At 43.7% G+C, this 18,370-nt stretch overlaps 1 protein-coding gene across 6 annotated transcripts in view; it reads right to left on the reverse strand.

The window, feature by feature from the left end:
• The window catches only part of pcm1 (pericentriolar material 1), a 280,791-nt gene that overhangs the window by 251,128 nt on the left and 11,293 nt on the right, over nucleotides 1-18,370 (reverse strand). For 5 of the 6 annotated variants that reach the window (XM_070869689.1, XM_070869670.1, XM_070869679.1 and 2 more), the window contains exons 1-3: nucleotides 10,452-10,646; nucleotides 7,393-7,506; nucleotides 996-1,241 (exon numbers count right to left, since the gene is read on the reverse strand). In XM_070869689.1, the coding sequence (XP_070725790.1) occupies nucleotides 996-1,241; nucleotides 7,393-7,497 (351 nt within the window). In that variant the 5' untranslated portion in view covers nucleotides 7,498-7,506; nucleotides 10,452-10,646. Of the gene's footprint in view, nucleotides 1-995; nucleotides 1,242-7,392; nucleotides 7,507-10,451; nucleotides 10,647-18,370 lie in introns of those variants that run through there. The other variant, XM_070869661.1, reaches the window with a different exon arrangement.

An 18,370-nucleotide genomic window follows, 5' to 3' on the forward strand; every position in this document is an offset into this window, starting at 1 on the left:
CAGGGCCCGCCCCCAGCGAGATGCCGAGCAGGCAGGCCCCGCCGACGACGGGGAGGGAGAGCGGGGAAGGGTGAACGGGAGGCGGGGGGTGTGGGAGCTGAACGGGAGGTCCGAGTCCCGATCTTCGCCCAGGGAGCCCATTCAGCCAGGGCTAGGGTCGGGCCCTCCCACGCAGCCTCGGAGGCGAGGAGCTACTGCACATGTGCGCACACTCTCGCACGCATGTGCAGAGGTCCCAACATTGTTTTCAGCGCCAGGACCTGGCTCCGTCCCCGACCCCTTGTGCTGCGCCACACCAAGCACGAAGATGTCCCGAGGAGACCGGAGAATCACAAGGTAAGTTTTCGGCACCCTTTTTATTCCACAAAGTTGGTGCACCTTATGGATTGCGCCGTTTTCCCAGAAGAAACTTGGGCCCGTTAAGTGAGTGGGCAAAAATTTGGCAGATGGAGTATAATGTGGGAAAATGTGAGGTTATCGACTTTGGTTGGAAGAATAAAAAAGCAAATCATTTAAACGGAGAGAAACCACTTCATTGGAGGCTGTTGAGAGAAGGTTCACTTGGTTGATTCTGGAAATGAAAGGGTTGTCGGAAATGGCGGAGCAGGCTCGAGGGGCCAAATGGCCTACATGTTCTTATGTCGGTAGATGTTGTCTATCAGATCACCTAAAGTTTTGATTTATTCCGTTTAACTCATTTCTAGAAACTCTTGTATTGTGGTTGGTGAATTGGTACAAACCTTCTTTGTGAAGGTCAGTATTTACAGATTATTTTAGCACCTTGGCAGTGAAATTTGTTTTGTTTTTTCCAAACAAAGAGGAAGACATGGACTTTCTCTTTCCACTCACCCAGCACCTTTTCTTACTTAAGCACCACATTTTCTGCACATTCGAAAGCTTGTAACATGGTCATATGAAAAATGCCATTTAACCCTTGGGTTAATGAAAATGATTACTGAAACAAATCACAGGCAAAAGTTAACCTATTTACCTACCTCATCTAAATCACTGAAGTTTATACGCTGTTTCAGCCTCTCAAGCTCTGCAGAGTCTGGAATAGAGAAATGAGATGCATGCTTTGTGGGAGGATAACTCTTGGGGATTTTAGTCCTTCGGCGCCCAACATCCGGGGAGGATTCAGGGGAGATGTCATTTGTAAGTCGGCTCTCACTTCCTGCACTTAACTTTTTCTTGTTCTTCTCAGATGATTTGTTAGCCTTCTTATACTGAAGACCCCAATCCTACAAAGAAAAATAGTACATATACTCCTGGTCAGTACCACATTGCTGTTTGTGTGAGCTTATTGTGTGCAAATTAGCTGCCGCGGTTCCTATATTGCAACAGTGACTACACTTCAAAAAGTGCGTAATTGGCTGTAACGCGCTTTGGGACATCCCATGTCGCGAAAGGCGCTATACAAATGCAATTTTTTTAATCCATGCCCATTGACAGTGGCTTTTTAATTACTTATATCATATAAAGACCATTAATCTATCTATAATATTGACTTGCAGACATAGGCAACACATTTTCATTGGAAACTCAAGTAGTTGCAGTACCCATTACCTACAATATCACTAATGCACTGAGTACTTCACTTCCCTTGACTTCCGAAAAGCAACATGAGATCCACTCGTATTTACACTAAGCATATACATCAAAATATTATTAAAAATTCGCAACATGATTGCAAGCACTCAATATTTTGTCTAGTCGACAAAGATTGTGTTAAAACACAAGACAGTCAAAAAGCTGAAACAGATCAATACTCCCAATTTAACTCAGTACACACTGGAATATTAGTCTGTACATAGTGAAGCAACCAATCATTGATCTTATTAAAAATACTTCTCAGAAAGGGAAGCTCGACTGAGGGAATGGTCGAGTTACTAAATAAGTACTTTATCTCACTTTTCAGAGGAGGTGGATATTGGAATTGTAGAACCAACGTAGATGGGTCTCGAAGTCAGTAGTTCCCTATTCAAGGAGAAATAGTCCTAAAAAAGGTTTCTCAACTTTAAAAATCGACAGATCAGTGAAACCTTATGGCTTAAATCCAAAGATCCTGAAGAAACCTGAAGACTAACTATAATTCCCCAAATTTCTCTGGAAGAGGAAATTGTGTCAGAGCACTGAACGGTGGCAAATATTTATATTTTCATAGAAGTAGACAGCAATCACCTACAGGTGATAAAATTACTGAGCACTTGAAAGAACACGGATTGAACAGGATCAATTAGTATGGATTTCTGAATGGCAGGGTGTGTGATCAAATGTGTAGAATGATTTTCAAAACCAATCAGTGAAAATACAGTCACCATGGCCTACACAAGATTTAAATAAGTAATTGTGTAAAATACCTTTGTATGCAAAGCCAACAGGAATTAATGGGAATGGAAAGAGAAATTGTTTGAGGCCAAATAGCAAAAAGGTAGAAGGTAATGGAAAGTTTCTAGGTAGGAAAAATGTGACAAACTTCACAAAAGCCTGTGTTGGCGTTGTTGTTAGACAAGAACAAAAGGATTAGGACCAGTCGGCCATACGGACCTTCGAGCCTGCTCTGCCATTCAGTAAGATCATAGTTGATCTTCGACCTCAACTCCACTTTCCCGCCCACTCCTCATATCCCTCCCCTACAGTCCAAAAATCTATCTATCTCAGCCTTGAATATACTCAATGATTGAGCATTGACACAGCCCTCAGGGGTAGAGAATTCCAAAGATTCACAACACTGACTGAAGAAATTTCTCCTCATCTCAGTCCTAAATGGCCAATCCATATAAAATAATAAAAACCCCAATATAAAAAAGGAAAAGAGTGGTGAAAGTAAATGTTGGTCCCTTAGAGGACGAGAACGGGGAATTAGTGATGGGGAATATGGAGATGGCAGAAATTCTGAACAAATATTTTCTATCAATCTTTACAGTAGAGGACACGAAAAATATCCCAACAATGGATAGTCAAAGGGCAATGGGGGAGGGGGGGCGGTAGGAACTTAACACAATCACAAAGGAAGTGGTACTCAGTAAGATAATGGGACTAAAGGCGGACCTGATGGCTTGTATCCTAGGGTCTTAAGAGAAATAGCGTCAGGGATACTGGATGCATTGGTTGTAATCTACCAAAATTCCCTGGATTCTGGGGAGGTCCCAGCAGATTGGAAAACTGCAAATGTAACGCTCCCATTTAAAAAAAGGAGGCAGACAAAAAGCAGGAAACTATAGACCAGTTAGCCTGACATCTGTGGTTGGGAAAATGTTGGAGTCCATTATTAAAGAAGCAGTAAGCAGGACATTTGGAAAAGCAAAATTCGGTCAGGCAGAGTCAGCATGGATTTATGAAGGAGAAGTCATGTTTGACAAATTTGCTGGAATTCTTTGAGGATGTAAAGAACAGGTTGGATAAAGGGAAACCAGTGGGTGTGGCGTATTTGGACTTCCAGAAGGCATCTGACAAGGTGCCACACAAAAGGTTACTGCACAAGATAAAACATCACGGGGTTGGGGATAATATATTAGCATGGATAGAGGATTGGCTAACTAACAGAAAACAGAGAGTTGGGATAAATGGTTCATTCTCAGGTTGGCAATCAGGGATCAGTGCTGGGACCCCAACTATTTACAATCTATATTAATGACTTGGATAAAGGGACCGAATGTAACGTGTTTTCTGACGATACAAAGATGGGAGGAAAAGCAATGTGTGAGGAGGACACAAATAAACCTGCAAAAGGACATAGACAGGCGAAGTGAGTGGGCAAAAATTTGGCAGATGGAGTATAATGTTGGAAAGTGTGAGGTGATGCACTTTGGCAGAAAAAAAATCGAAGATTTATTTATTTAAATTCATTTAAATGGAGAAAAATTGCAAAGTGCTGCAGTACAGTGGGACCTGGGGGTCCTGGTGCATGAAACACATAAGGTTAGTATGCAGGTACAGCAAGTGATCAGGAAGGCCAATGGAATCTTGGCCTTTATTGCAAAGGGAATAGAGTATAAAAGCAGGGAAGTTTTGCTACAGTTATACAGGGTATTGGTGAGACCACACCTGGAATACTGCGTACAGTTTTGGTTTCCATATTTAAGAAAGGATATACTTGCATTGGAGGCAGTTCAGAGAAGGTTCACTAGGCTGATTCCGGAGATGAGGGGGTTGACTTATGAGGAAAGGTTGAGTAGGTTGGGCCTCTACTAAATAGAATTCAGAAGAATGAGAGGTGATCTTATTGAAACGTATAAGATTATGAAGGGGCTTGACAAGGTGGATGCAGAGAGGATGTTTCCACTGATGGGGGAGACTCGAACTCGAGGGCATGATCTTAGAATAAGGGGCTGCCCATTTAAAACAGAGATGAGGAGAAATTTCTTCTCTGAGGGTTGTGAAGGTGTGGAATTCACTGCCTCAGAGAGCTGTGGAAGCTGGGACAGTAAATAAATTTAAGACAGAAATAGACAGTTTCTTAAACGATAAGGGGTTATGGGGAGCGGGCAGGGAAGTGGAGCTTTTCACGCAATGAGTGGTTAGGATTTTGAATTTGGAATAGGATTGTGGATACAGATTCAAAAAGGGAATTGGATAAATACTTGGAGAAAAAATTCCAGGGATATGGGGAAAGAGCGGAGTGGGACTAACTTGATTGCTCTTCGAAAGACCCGGCACTAACTCAATGGGTCAAAGGGCCCCCTTCTGTGCTGCACTATTCTATGATTCTATAAGAAAGCCAAGGATCCCATATGCTTTTTTCAACAGCCTTCTCAACTTGTCCTCCTGCCTTTAAAGATTTGAGTACATATACCCGCAGGTCTCTGTTCCTGCACCCCCTTTAAAATTATATCATTTAGTTCGTCTTGCCTTCCCAGTTCTCTGCATTAAATTTCATCTGCCATGTGTCCGCCCATTTCACTTATCCATGTCCTTGTGAAGTCTGTTTCTATCCTCATTGCATACTATATTTCCAAGTTTAATGTCATCTACAAACTTTGAAAATAAGCCCTGTATACTCAGTCCAGGTCATTAATATATATCAAAAAGAGCAGTGGTTCTAATACCAACCCCTGGGAACGCCACTGTATACTTCCCTCCAGTCTGAAAAACAACCAACTATTCACTACTACTCTCTGCTTTATGTCCCTTAGCCAATTCTGTATCCATGCTGCCACTATCCCTTTAATCCCAAGGGCTTTTTGTCAGACGGCTTTTGAAAGTCGATATACACAAACAATATCAACTACACAACCTGCTTATCAACCCTTGTCTTTATTACAAAGAACTCAATCAAGTTAGTCAAACACAATTTGCCTTTAACAAATCATGCTGACTTTCATTATTAGCCCATACTTTTCCAAATGACAATGAATTTTGTTCTAGATTATTGTCTCAAAGTGTCACCACCATCGACATTTGGCTGATTGGCCTGTAATTGCTGAGTATATCCCTGTCCTTTTTTAAAAAAAAGTGATGTAACATTTGCAATCCTCCAGTTCTCTGGTACCACCCCCAAATCAAAGGAGGTTTGGAAGACTGTAACCAGAGCTGCCGCAATTTCTACCCTTACCTCCCTCAGTGACTGAGGATGCAACCCATTTGAACCAGGTGACTTTTCTACTTGGAGGACTGCCCACCTTTTAAGTAACTCTTTTTATCCTATTTGATATCGCTACTGTCTTCCGCTTTACTGCTACATTGGCACCATCCTCTTCTCTACTGAAGACAGATGCAAAGTCATCCTTTATTACTTCAGCCATGCCCTGTGCCTCCACAAGATGATCTCCTTTTTGGTCTCAAATCGGCCCACCCTTCCTTTGACAATCCTTTTACTATTTATGTGTTTACAAAATACTTTTGGGTTCCCTTTTTTGTTAGCCACTAATCTATTATCATACTATCTCTCTCTTTGCCACTCTTATTCCATTTTTTCGATCTATTCTGTATTATTTCTATATTCAGCTTGGTTCTCTACTGTATTATGAACCTTACAACTATCATAAGCTTCCTTTTTCTGTCTCATTTTACTCTCTCTTTGTTTAGTCATCTTTGGATGCTCTTCCTTTCCTTCACAGAGGAATGTCCTACTCTGTACCAAACCATCACCTCTTTGAAGACCTCCCACTGTTACTGTTTTGTTTACCAGTTTTTGATTCCAGTCCATCCCTTTTCAACTCCTGAAACTCTGACTGCAGGCTGCGAGTGCTAAGAAAGGGAGGACAAGTATGTTTTGAAGCTGTAATATTTATCTGGGAAAAAACACAATTTTCCAGGAACCAATTAAAAAACCGGAGCGCTAATTCACTGTTACAGCATATCTGACCAAATTATTTCTACATGCCAAGTCTGCTCATCATCTCTGATCTCTTTTTATTTATCTAGAACATGGATACTAAACTATATTCTGTGACTACCTATGAGCAAAGCCACAGATGTCCATTAGAATATCACAATCACAACATGACTATGAAGCTGAAACAATCTTCTTTGGTTGCAAAGGCAACCAATTAAAATTATTTTCTGTTGAAAATGTAGTTATATCAACAAAATAAGTCATATTTAGCAACACAATTACAAATATCACTTGTGCATTACTTTTAATTACAATGTTACATTACCAGAAATACATTGGATAAATTGACCTTGGTTCTCAGTCCCGCTTCTGTTGGTGTTGGAAAGTAGTCCAATGACATACATGTATATTTCATCATCAGCAACACTATTACAATCCCTGAACAAATGTTAAAACTGTATACAAATGATATTAACTCACACTGGCATTGGTTATATAAATATCTGGTTGTGAGAAAGTTGTTAATTTAGTCATTTGTGTCAAATTAACTCAATTTATCTCGTTAGATTTATAAATAAAAAGGTAATCAACAAAGTAACAACATATTGTTGAAAGAGAGCTCAGTGGAGTAGGTCAGTGTTGTTAACAAAATGTGATGAGAAAGAGTGATCGCAAAAAAAAATTAAGTCTTGATAACATCTTTCATATTTAAGGCAATATAAATGTTACTGGAAACAGTGCACCATCCACTGGAGCAAAATATGCAATGAAGTGCCAAGAAATACAATTTACATCTTGCACATCAGTTAGCTCATTTGTTGGGTATCAATCATACCCATGCCTCCTCACCACATGTTGCTCAACAAAGGTTTGTCAGGGTTTTAATGTCACAAAAAAACAAAATATGGAACAAAGTGATTATTCTGAAAGTAAATTATATTATATTTGTGTCTTGACAAATGTGTGTGTCTTTCGGAATATCAACAGGTGTTTCACACCCAAGATAAAGGTTTCCAACTTCGTACAGCTTCCACTATACTACACTAAAGTTTCACTGGTTTGGCAGTACCCCACATTCTGAGCACCTTAATTCAACTGAAATAATTTTGTCTTACCCGGTTATTAAGCTGATCATCCAGACTTCCATTGTTCACAGCACAGTTGGGCAAGTCCTGTTCTTCAATTCTTTCCTCAAACAAAGGATCACCACCAGTTGCCATCTTCAATTACTAAAGATGAGAGTTTGTGGGGTTTTTTGTACTTTGAAGATCATACAGTCTATTTTAACATTTAACTTAAAACATCTTACCAAAAATGTCATGCAATATAGCACACAATTCAATGCCCCCTCTGCAGGTGTCTGCCTTGGCTCAAAGATAGCACCCCTGCCGAAGTCAGAAGGTTGAAAGCTCCAAGTCCCAATCCAGAGGCTTGAGCACAAAATCTAGGCTGACACTCCAGTACAGTTATGAGGGAGTGCTGCACTGTCACAGGTGCCGCCTTGATGAGACATTAAACCAAGGTCCCATCTGCCCTCTCAGGTGGATGTGAAACATAAGGCACTAAACAGAGTCAACATTTATCTCTCAACCAAGAACACCAAAAATATAATATTCAGTCATTTATCATATTGTGGTGTATCAAATCTTGCAGTTTGCAAATTGGCTGCCACGTTCCCTAAATTACAAGTAAATACACGGTAGAAGACATTAAAAACATCCCAGCAGGGAATAATCAAGGGGCTTAGGGAGGGAGGAACTTAATACAATAACTATCACTAAAGAAGTAGTACGTGGTAAAATAATGGGACTAAACGTGGACAAGTCCCCTGGACCTGACGGCTTACATCATAAGGTCTCAAAAGAAGTGGCTGCAGAGATAGTGGATGCATTGGTTGTAATCTACCAAAATTCCTTGGATTCTGGGAGGTCCCAGCGGATTGTGAAACCACAAATGTAATGCCCCTATTTTAAAAAGGAGGCAGATGGAAAGCAGGAAACTATAGACTGGATAGTCTAACATCTGTCATTGGGAAAATGCTGGAGTCCATTATTAAGTAAGCAGTAGCAGGACATTTGGAAAACCATAATTCAATCAAGCAGAGTCAGCATGGCTTTATGAAATGGAAATCATGTTTGACAAATTTGCTGGAGTTCTTTGAGGATGTAACGAGCAGAGTGGATAAGGGGGAACCACTGGATGTGATGTATTTGGATTTCCAGAAGGCATTCGATAAGGTACCATATAAAAGGTTACTGCACAAGATAAAAGTTCACGGGGTTGGGGGTAATATATTAGCATGGATAGAGGATTGGCTAACTAACAAAAAGCAGAGTCGGGATAAACGGGTCATTTTTCAGTTGGCAAACAGTAACTAGTGGGGTACCACAGGGATCGGTGCTGGGTGCTCAACTATTTACAATCTATATTAATGACTTGGATGAAGGAACTGAGTATAATGTAGCCAAGTTAGATACAAAGACGGGTGGGAAAGCAAATTCTGAAGACACAAAAAATCTGCAAAAGGATATCGACAGGCTAAGTGAGTGGGCAAAAATTTGGCAGGTGGAGTATAATGTAGGAAAATGTGAGGTTATCCACTTTGGCAGAGAAAATAGAAAAGCAAATTATAATTTAAATGGAGAAAAATTGCAAAGTGCTTCAGTACAGAGGGACCTGGGGGTCATTGTGCATGAAACATAAAAAGTTAGTCTGCAGGTACAGCAAGTAATCAGGAAGGCAAATGGAATGTTGCCCTTATTGCAAAGGGGGTGGAGTATAAAAGCAGAGAAGTCTTGCTACAACTGTACAAGATATTGGTAATGCCACATCTGGAGTACTGCATGCAGTTTTGGTCTCCGTATTTAAGGAAGGATATACTTGCATTGGAGGCTGTTCAGAGAAGGTTCACTCGGTTGATTCTGGAGATGAGGGGGTTGACTTATTAAGATAGGTTTAGTCGGTTGGGACTATACTCATTGGAGTTCAGAAGAATGAGAGATGATCTTATCGAAACATGTAATGAGTGGGCTTAACAAGTTGTACGCAGAGAGGATATTTCCACTCATAGGGGAAACTAAAACTAGGGGGCATAGTCTTAAAATAAGGTGCCGCCCATTTAAAACTGAGTTGAGGAAGCATTTCTTCTCTCAGAGAGAAGGTTGGAAATCTGTGGAATTCCCTGCCCCGTAGAACTGTGGAGGCTGGGTCATTGAATATATTTAAGGCATAGACAGATTTTTGAGTAATAAGGGAGTTATGGGGAGCAGGCAGGGAAGTGGAACTGAGTCGATGATCAGATCAGCCATGATCTTATTAAATGGCGGAGCAAGCTCAAGGGGTCAAATGGCCGAATCCTGCTCCTATTTCTTGTGTTCTTGTGACTACACTTGATAAGTACTTCATTGGCCGTAATGCGCTTTGGGAGTCCGGAGGTTGGGAAAGGTGCTATATAAATGCAAGCTCTTTCTCACTATACTTTCATTAAACATAATCTTCTCATGCAGGAATCCCAATGCAAAATAATTGACAGAGGTAGACAAATAAATTAAACGAGGCAGAAGCAATTTAATTTCCAGGTTTGGCAGGTCGAAAAACAAAAGCAAAATCATGAGCTCTCAAATAACATTAGCATTTCTCACCCTTCAGTTTGTCTGTTTTTCTGCTGCAACTGATTTATAATTTTCACAGAAAAAGACAGAATTTTGGAATTCGATCTTCAAAACTATGATAAAAATTCCAGAATCTCATGTCATTAAAAAAAACTTGTTCATTCATATAATTGGGGGGGCAGGTGAAATCGCCAGATTCGGTGCCCTCGTGGGTCTGTAACCCAGCAACGGATGAGAGAAATTGAGGAGTAAAGAGTTATAAAAGCGATCAGCAACGGCGAGACTACCTGCCGGCCCGGCCGCCCGGAGATACTGTTTACATGTGTTTCAAACAGTTGAAACGCCGCAGCTCGGCACCTGTGCAGCTTTATAAAGCCTCTGCCCGGCTCCTGGAGCCGGAGCCGAGCCCCGCCGCCACCTAGAAGGCCATCAAACGATGATCCGACCAACCAGCTCGACACACAGCTGCGCTGCACGACCCTCCCGCCCTCGGCCCACCGCGCACTCGGGTTGGCGGGGGGCAGAGTTACGCACCAAGTTATAGAAAACAAAATGACCCTCACCTTTTCGGGGAAGCTTCTCACTGCACTCACTCCAGCCATAAAGATCGCGGCGCTCCTGCTGGTGGTGCCGGCGGCTGACTAACGGAATCCTGTCTCGCGGGGTTTACAACGTTCTCCCGCGAAAGACCGAAAAACCTTCAGAATCGGCAATGGGGCCGTTACTGAAACCATAGAGATGGAACCGGAAATGACGTGTCCGCAGGCCACAACAAACGCCAGGGCAGCACATCAACCGCAACCCGTCATCTTGTGCTTCCGGGTCACAGGTGAAGTTTCAGTGAGAGCTCTGGTCTGCATGAGGCACCGACTGTAAAGTTAACAGTTTGCTTAAAGCAAGCACTCGACTCTGAACTCCTGCACGGCAAGCGAGCCCATGGTGGGCAGAGGAAACGTTACAAAGACACCCTCAAAGCCTCCTTGATAAAGTGCAACATTCCCACCGACATCTAGGAGTCCCTGTCCAAAGACTGCCCTAAGTGGAGGAAGTGCATCCGGGAGGGCGCTGAGCACTCAAGTCTCATCGCCGAGTCCACGCAGAAAACAAGCGCAGGCAGCGAAAGGAACGTGTGGTAAACCAGTCCCACCCACCCTTCAATGACTGTCCCACCTGTGACAAACTGTAATTCCCATATTGGACTGTACAGTCACCTAAGAACTCACTTTTAGAGTGGAAGCAAGTCTTCCTCGATTTCGAGGGACTGTCTATGACTGACTAACTGTCATTGCTCCACATTTCCGGCAAAGAATGTAACTTTATAACTGGAGAAAATATAAGTAAGCCGAGTTGTGACGATTAAAAAAACTACACAAACTTGAAACTGACTTGAAAGTATACTGTATGGTACTGCAAACACATTTCAGACCTTCCTACACAACCTAATTTTCAGCAATCATTTACACTTTTAAATATACATACCTGATATCTACTTAATTTGCTGATTTCTTTTGTATCAAACAGAATTTTGATTCTATTCAAGTGATACTGAAATAGGTTATTTTTAATCAAAAGCTGTGGTAACCTCTAGACTTTACTACTCCAACGCATTCCTGGCGGGTCTCCCACATTCTACCCTACGTAAATCCAAAACTCGGCTGCCCATGTCCTAACTTGCACAATTCCCGTTCATCCATCACACCTGTGCTCACTGACCTACATTCGCTCCTGGCTAAGCAAAACCTCGATTTCAAAATTCTCATCCTTGTTTACAAATCCCTCCATGGCCTCGCTCCTCCCTATCTCGGTCATCTCTGTTGTATATGCAGACGATGGATGTACTCTCTTTGTAGTCACTGTGTGGTTGCATAAGATGGAGACTTGTTTACCTGATGTACCATCAATAAGGTATACACTGTGTATATACATGCTGGCATCATGAGAGGGTGCAGCTGGTGGCAGGGCCCAGTATAAAAGGCTGCACATTATGCTTGTGCCTCACTCTGGAATAAAGGACCAAGGTCATTACAGTTTGAGTACAACACATTGCCTTGTGGAGTCATTCATAAGTACATCACACCCATAATAACTGGCGACGAGAATAAGGACTTTCACACGATCATGGCTATCTTTGGCACACTAAAAGACTTCACAGAGGGTGATGATTGGGATGCCTTTACGGAAAGGCTCGAGCTATATTTCGTGGCAAACGACATGGCAGGGGAGACGGACAAATTGGCAGAGAAGTGCAAGGCTATACTGCTGACCAGTTGTGGGCCCAAGGTCTACCGTCTCGTCAGGGACTTGCTGGCACCCATGAAGGCCAAGGATAAGACATACAATGAGCTGACTGAACGAATCCGCAATCAATTAAAACCAAAAGGGAGCATCCTCACTGCCAGGTACAGATTCTACACTCACCTCAGACCTGAGGGCCAGGAGATTGCAAAATATGCTGCCGATCTCAGGAGAGTTGCGGCACCGTTTGATTTTTGGCACGCACCTCAACAAAGCATTGCGAGACATCTTCATCCTGGGAATTGGCCATGAGGGCCTCCTTCACAAGCTATTATCTGCTGATACCACAGTCAACCTGCAGAAGACCATCAGCATCAGTTAGGCGTTCATGACCTCGACCTACACACCAAGCAAATCATTCATCCTGTGGACTCAAACCCGGCAAGTACTGTACACAGAATAGTGCCTTTCTCAGGCAAGACGGTAGAACGTGGCTCTGCCCGGGGCAGAGAGCACAGACCTCAGGGTTCCAGAACTCATAGAGTCCACTGAGGGGTGCTAATCGAAAAGCACCATGCTGGCGTTGCGGATGAAACCATAGGGTTCACCAGTGTCGGTTTGCTGAGTACGTATGCAAAGCCTGTAACATGAAGGGCCACCTGCAGCGTATGTGTAAAAGAAATGCGACTCACCGTCTAACAGGGGAGTCAGAAGATGACTTTGAATCCTGCGGGGAGTATGATGATTTGGCCAGAGAGGCAGCTCAGCCCCAAGAAGAAGTGTATGGAGTGTATACCTGCACCACCGATTGTCCTCCAGTGAAGATGGAAGTCGAGATAAACGGTGCTCTAGTCTTCATGGAAGTGGACATGGGAACGAGCCAGTGATGAGCCAGGATGCCTTCGTGAGGCTATGGAATGAAAAACGACCCAAGCTGATTCTAGTACAGGAAAAGTTGCACACCGACACCAAGGAGCTGATCCCAGTCCTTGGTAGTGTGGATGTAAGTGTAATCCATAATGGCGTGGTCCACAAGTTACCTCTGTGGATTGTTGCAGGTGATGGTCCAAAGCTACTTGGAAGAAGGTGGATGGGAAGATCCAGTGGAAATGGGAAGACCTCTTCACTCCAGCAATCAACGTGCTCAGAGGCAAAGCAAAACCTCACCTTCGTTTGGGCCAGGCACCAGAGAACAGACTAGCGCAGCACCTGAGGCACAGACTGTCCATCACGACTGCATAGCAATGAACCGACCGGAACGACCTAAAAGTTCCTTCCTGGCTCCAGTGGCAGGACTCCTGGGGAGGAAGATCAAATTCACAGGCACTCTTCCAGCTTTTGTGGCAGAATCGCGGGAGAGAAGGATCAAGGCAGTTGACCTCGAGGACAGAGGCAAGATGGCGTCCCTGTTGCAGTGAGGGGCAGCGTGGCTGAAAAAAAAGATGGCCACGGCAATATCACGAGGTGCAACGCTGAGGGACCAACACGTGGTGTCTAACAAAGGATTTGACTCGGGTAAAGCCAGCAGGGTTCTCTTAAAGGAGACCTGCAACCAACTGAATTTAGAGACATTGCATGCATGGCAATCAATATAACGAACCGATTAAGATTGTGAACAAAATGTTGTTGCGCGATGTCGGGAATAGAGTGTCCCCAAAAGTAGCAAGCGAGCGACCTCAGGAGGGTGAATGCACTGATCCTGATACGCTGCCCCAGGTCTAGCCCACGCTGCAGGCACCCGATGGCACTATTTGCCACAGACCCAGAAACGAAAACGGCGCCAATACGCGCAGTTGGCCGCCTTTGCCCACCACCCGGGTGGAGATGGTGCAGCCCCCAGACCCAGTCGCTACCTCGGCCATGTCCGGAAGCGAAAGGTCAGAACCAACGAGTTCCCCAAACGGGATCTGGAACAGCCAGGTTCCCAACACCGTTAGAGAGCAGGCAGAAGATTCTGCAACCTTCAAAGGAGAACAGGGAGGCCACATACATCTGTGGCTCTGCCCACCACTCGGCAACGGCAAAGGCCCCGAGTCCTGGCTAGGTGAGCGAACCAAGCGCACCTCGCTAGCAGGGGGTGCAGCACCGCTATCAGACGACTAGGACCCCGTCCAGTTGTTCTGGAACTTGCGTCCTCGCATATTTGCACTGCTACCTCAGCACTGACCATGACTGAATCATGAATGCAATCTACCCAACCCTGGTGCACGACCGTAAAACGTAACAAATGTAAGTCACTGAACCAAGGTGTCATGATACAAACTGTAAAAAAGATGTTTTCTTCCTTTCTTCGTACTTACAATGTGTCTGATCCTGTATGCTAATGTAATGGGCCAGCTGCATGATCTCGCTGTGGGCCGGGGTGGGGGGCAATGGATGTATATGTAGCCATGGACACACACATGGATCACACCCAGAACCCAATGGAACTTCCACTGCATTATCGAACCATCCAATCTGATAACCCACCACCCAATGCTGTAGCAAAAGGACTTGGGGGTTAACAGGGAGAGAGCCAAGCCAAAGCATAGCGAAGCTGCAAGGGCTATTGGCACTCAGTCTGGTGAGAGCTAAGCCAGAGCACATAGTGCAAAGGTAATTGGTGCAAAGGACTTGGGGGAGAGTGATGTTGTATATGCAGAATATGGATGTACTCTACGTGTGGTTGCATAAGATAGAGACTTGTTTACCTGATGTACTATCAATAAAGTATACACTGTGTATATACATTCTGGCACCACTAGGGGGTGCAACTGGTGGAGACTGGGGGTTTCCTGCCCTGGTGGCAGGGCCCAGTATAAAAGGCTGCACACCATGCTTGTGCCTCACTCTGGAGTTTGGAATAAAGGACCAAGGTCATTACAGTTTGAGTACAACACATTGACTTGTGGAGTCATTCATAAGTACATTACAGACATAATAATCTCCATCAGCCTCACAACCCCTCGCCCCAAAGATATCTGCGCCCCTCAAATTATGCCCTCTTGAACATTCCTGATTATAACTGCTCAAGCATGGGTGGCTGTGCCTTCAGCTGCCAAGGCCCCAAGCTCTGTAACTCCCTCCCTAAACCTCTCTGCCCCTCTACCTCCTTCAAGATGCTCCTTAAAACCTATCTCTTTGACCATGCTTTTCGTCATCTCCCGTAATTTCTTCTTATCTGGCTCGGTGTCAAATTAATTTTGTGATCTTCTAACACTCCTGTGAAGTGCCTAGGGACGTTTTACTCCATTAAAGGTGCTATATAAATACAAACTGTTGTTGTAAAGTTTATCAGCAATGAACTTAATAAAATCCCTTAAAAATGCTGAATTACAGATCTCACAGTTAGCATAGAATTCAGCCCCTCGAGCCTGTACCATCATTCAATTAGATCATCACTGATCGGTACCTCAACTCCATTTATCTGTCTTTGATCCATATCCCTTGATATCCTCACCGAACAAAAATCTATTGATCTGGCTTGAAAATTTCAATTGATGCAGAACTTTTTGGAGGGAAGATAATTCCAGATTTCCACTACCCTTTGTGTGAAATAAGTATCCTGATTTCACTCCTGAATGCCCCAGCTACAAGTTTAAGATTGTGCTCTTGTTCTGAATTTCTCCACCAGTGGAAATAATTTCTCTGTATTTACCCTATCGAATCCTTTTATCATTTAAACACCTCAAGTAGATCACCGCTCAACCTTCTAAACTCAAGGTAATACAAGCCAAGTTTATACAACTGCCATAATTTAATCTTTTAAATCCTGGTATAATTCTTGTCAATCTGCACTGTACCCATTCCAAGATCAATATATCCTTCCTGAGGTGTGGTGAATGCAGTACTCCAGACAGGGTGTGACAAGACATCTTCAATATGATCCCCTTTCAGACTTCTCTTCAGAGTAAGTAAACTCAGCTTCTATCCTTATAGCTCAGGCATGTGATGCCACTTTTCAGATGGGTAATGCACTTTTTCCAGTGTCATGATGTCCTTCCTGTAATACAGTGACCTGAACTGCAAACAATTCCAGATGGGACGAACCAATGCAATATATAAACTCCTGTGTTCTTCTCCATGGGTGATCCAATCCAAAATCTTATTTACCAATGCCACACATATGACTTCAATGACTGGTCATCTGAAAGTCCCAAATACTTTTCCTCTGCCGTAATCTGTAGACTAACACCATGTTGTTCATAGTTTTAATATTTATTCTCCCATCATTTCATCACTATCGACTTGTCTACATTGGATTCTAATTGTCCTTTCTCTGTCCAACTTTCCAATCTATCGAGATCCCTCTGCACCTGGGTAGCCTGCTAGGTTGTTTGCAACCCCACACCCATCTTGATGTCATTGTCAAATTGTCATGTATGCAATAACTCAATAGACAGAATACTGTAAACTCCGAACAGGTACAAACCTGGCTCGACTTTATTAGGGTCCAAAGTGATTACATTACAAGATGGCTGGCCTTTTATACCTGGGCCGCACACACGTGCGCACAGCCGAATGATCAACAGTGGCGCCACCTGGTGGCTAATAAATCAAAGCATACATACATGACAATATCCCCCTTTAAGGTATTAGTAACGGTCTTTTTACAAATTGAGATGGTCCAGGGCTTTCTGCTCCAGACTTGAACGTCTCAGTTCAACTCCAGCCTTGGGCGAGCGTTCTGAGTCTGTTATGACTGCGGGCTGGATAGCCGATCTGATGGGAGTGGCAATGACCATGTCAGGGATTGAAAGTCCAGATTCATTGATGACAGCGGAGTCCTCTGATGACTGAGGGTAGGTTGGTTGGTCAATGTGTCTTCCTCAGACTGTTCCAGTTCATCCGTGTGCCGCATATTTATCTGATCGACATGTTTCCTGCATGTTTGCCCATTCTTGAACTTAACAATAAACACTCTGTTACCCTCCTTGGCTGTAACAGTACCGGCGATCCATTTGGGACCTTGGCCATAATTCATTACATACACAGGATCATTGATAGAAATGTCGCCTGACACAGTAGCGTGATCATGATACCCTTGCCGACTTTAATGCCTGCATTCGACATGATTATTCAAGTCAGGGTGGGCGAGAGAGAGCCTGGTCTTGAGACCTCTCTTCATCAATAGTTCAGCAGGGGAGACCCCAATAAGCGTATGGGGTCTTGTCCTGTAACTAAGCAATATGTGTGACAAGCGAGTTTGCAGTGAACCTTGAATTATACGCTTCATACTCTGCTTGATGGTGTGGACCGCATGCTCGGCTTGTCCATTGCATGCGCGTTTGAATGGTGCTGACCTCACATGTTTGATACCATTGAGTTTCATGAACTCTTGAAACTCCATACTGGTGAAGCAAGATCCGTTGTCGCTTACAACGATGTCTGGCAGACCATGCGTAGCAAACATGACACAAAGGCTCTCAATGGTAGCTGTGGATGTGCTGGATGACATGATTGCACACTCTATCCACTTGGAATAAGCATCCACCACAACGAAGAACATCTTTCCCAGGAAGGGACCAGCAAAGTCGATGTGGATCTTGGACCATGGTTTAGATGGCCAGGGCCAGAGACTCAGCGGCGATTCTGCTGGTGCTTTACTAAGCTGCATGCAAGTGTTGCACTGATGCACACATGATTCCAGATCAGAGTCAATTCCAGGCCAACACACGAGACCTGGCAATGGCTTTCATCATGACAATACCGGGATGCGTGCAATGCAGATCATGCACAAATTTCTCTCTGCCTTTCTTGGGCACAACAACACGATTACCCCACAGTATACAATCTGATTGAATGAATAGTTCATCTTTGCGACGGATGAAAGGTTTGGTCTCCTCACACATTTGCTTGGGTATGGCAGACCAATCACCACTAAGGATACAACGTTTCACAACCGATAATATCGGGTCCTGGCTGATCCATGTCTTAACTTGTTGGGCCGTGACAGGGGTTCCTTCACTTTCAAAAGCATCCATGACTAACAGTAGGTCTGCCGGTTGTGGTGTTTCCACCTCCGGTGTAGGCAACGGCAGACGGCTCAATGCATCGGCACAATTCTCAGTGCCAGGTCTATGGTGAATGGCAATCATAAGCAGATAATGTCAGCGCCCACCTCTGGATGCGGGACGATGCATTGGTATTGATACCTTTATTTTCCGAAGACAATGAAATGAGTGGCTTGTGATCTATTTCCAGTTCAAACCGAAGACCAAACAGGTGCTGATGCATCTTTTTAACCCCATACACACAGGCTAGTGCT

The sequence above is a fragment of the Pristiophorus japonicus genome, chromosome 2 (assembly GCF_044704955.1).
Source record: "Pristiophorus japonicus isolate sPriJap1 chromosome 2, sPriJap1.hap1, whole genome shotgun sequence".
NCBI classification, from domain to species: Eukaryota; Metazoa; Chordata; class Chondrichthyes; family Pristiophoridae; genus Pristiophorus; species Pristiophorus japonicus.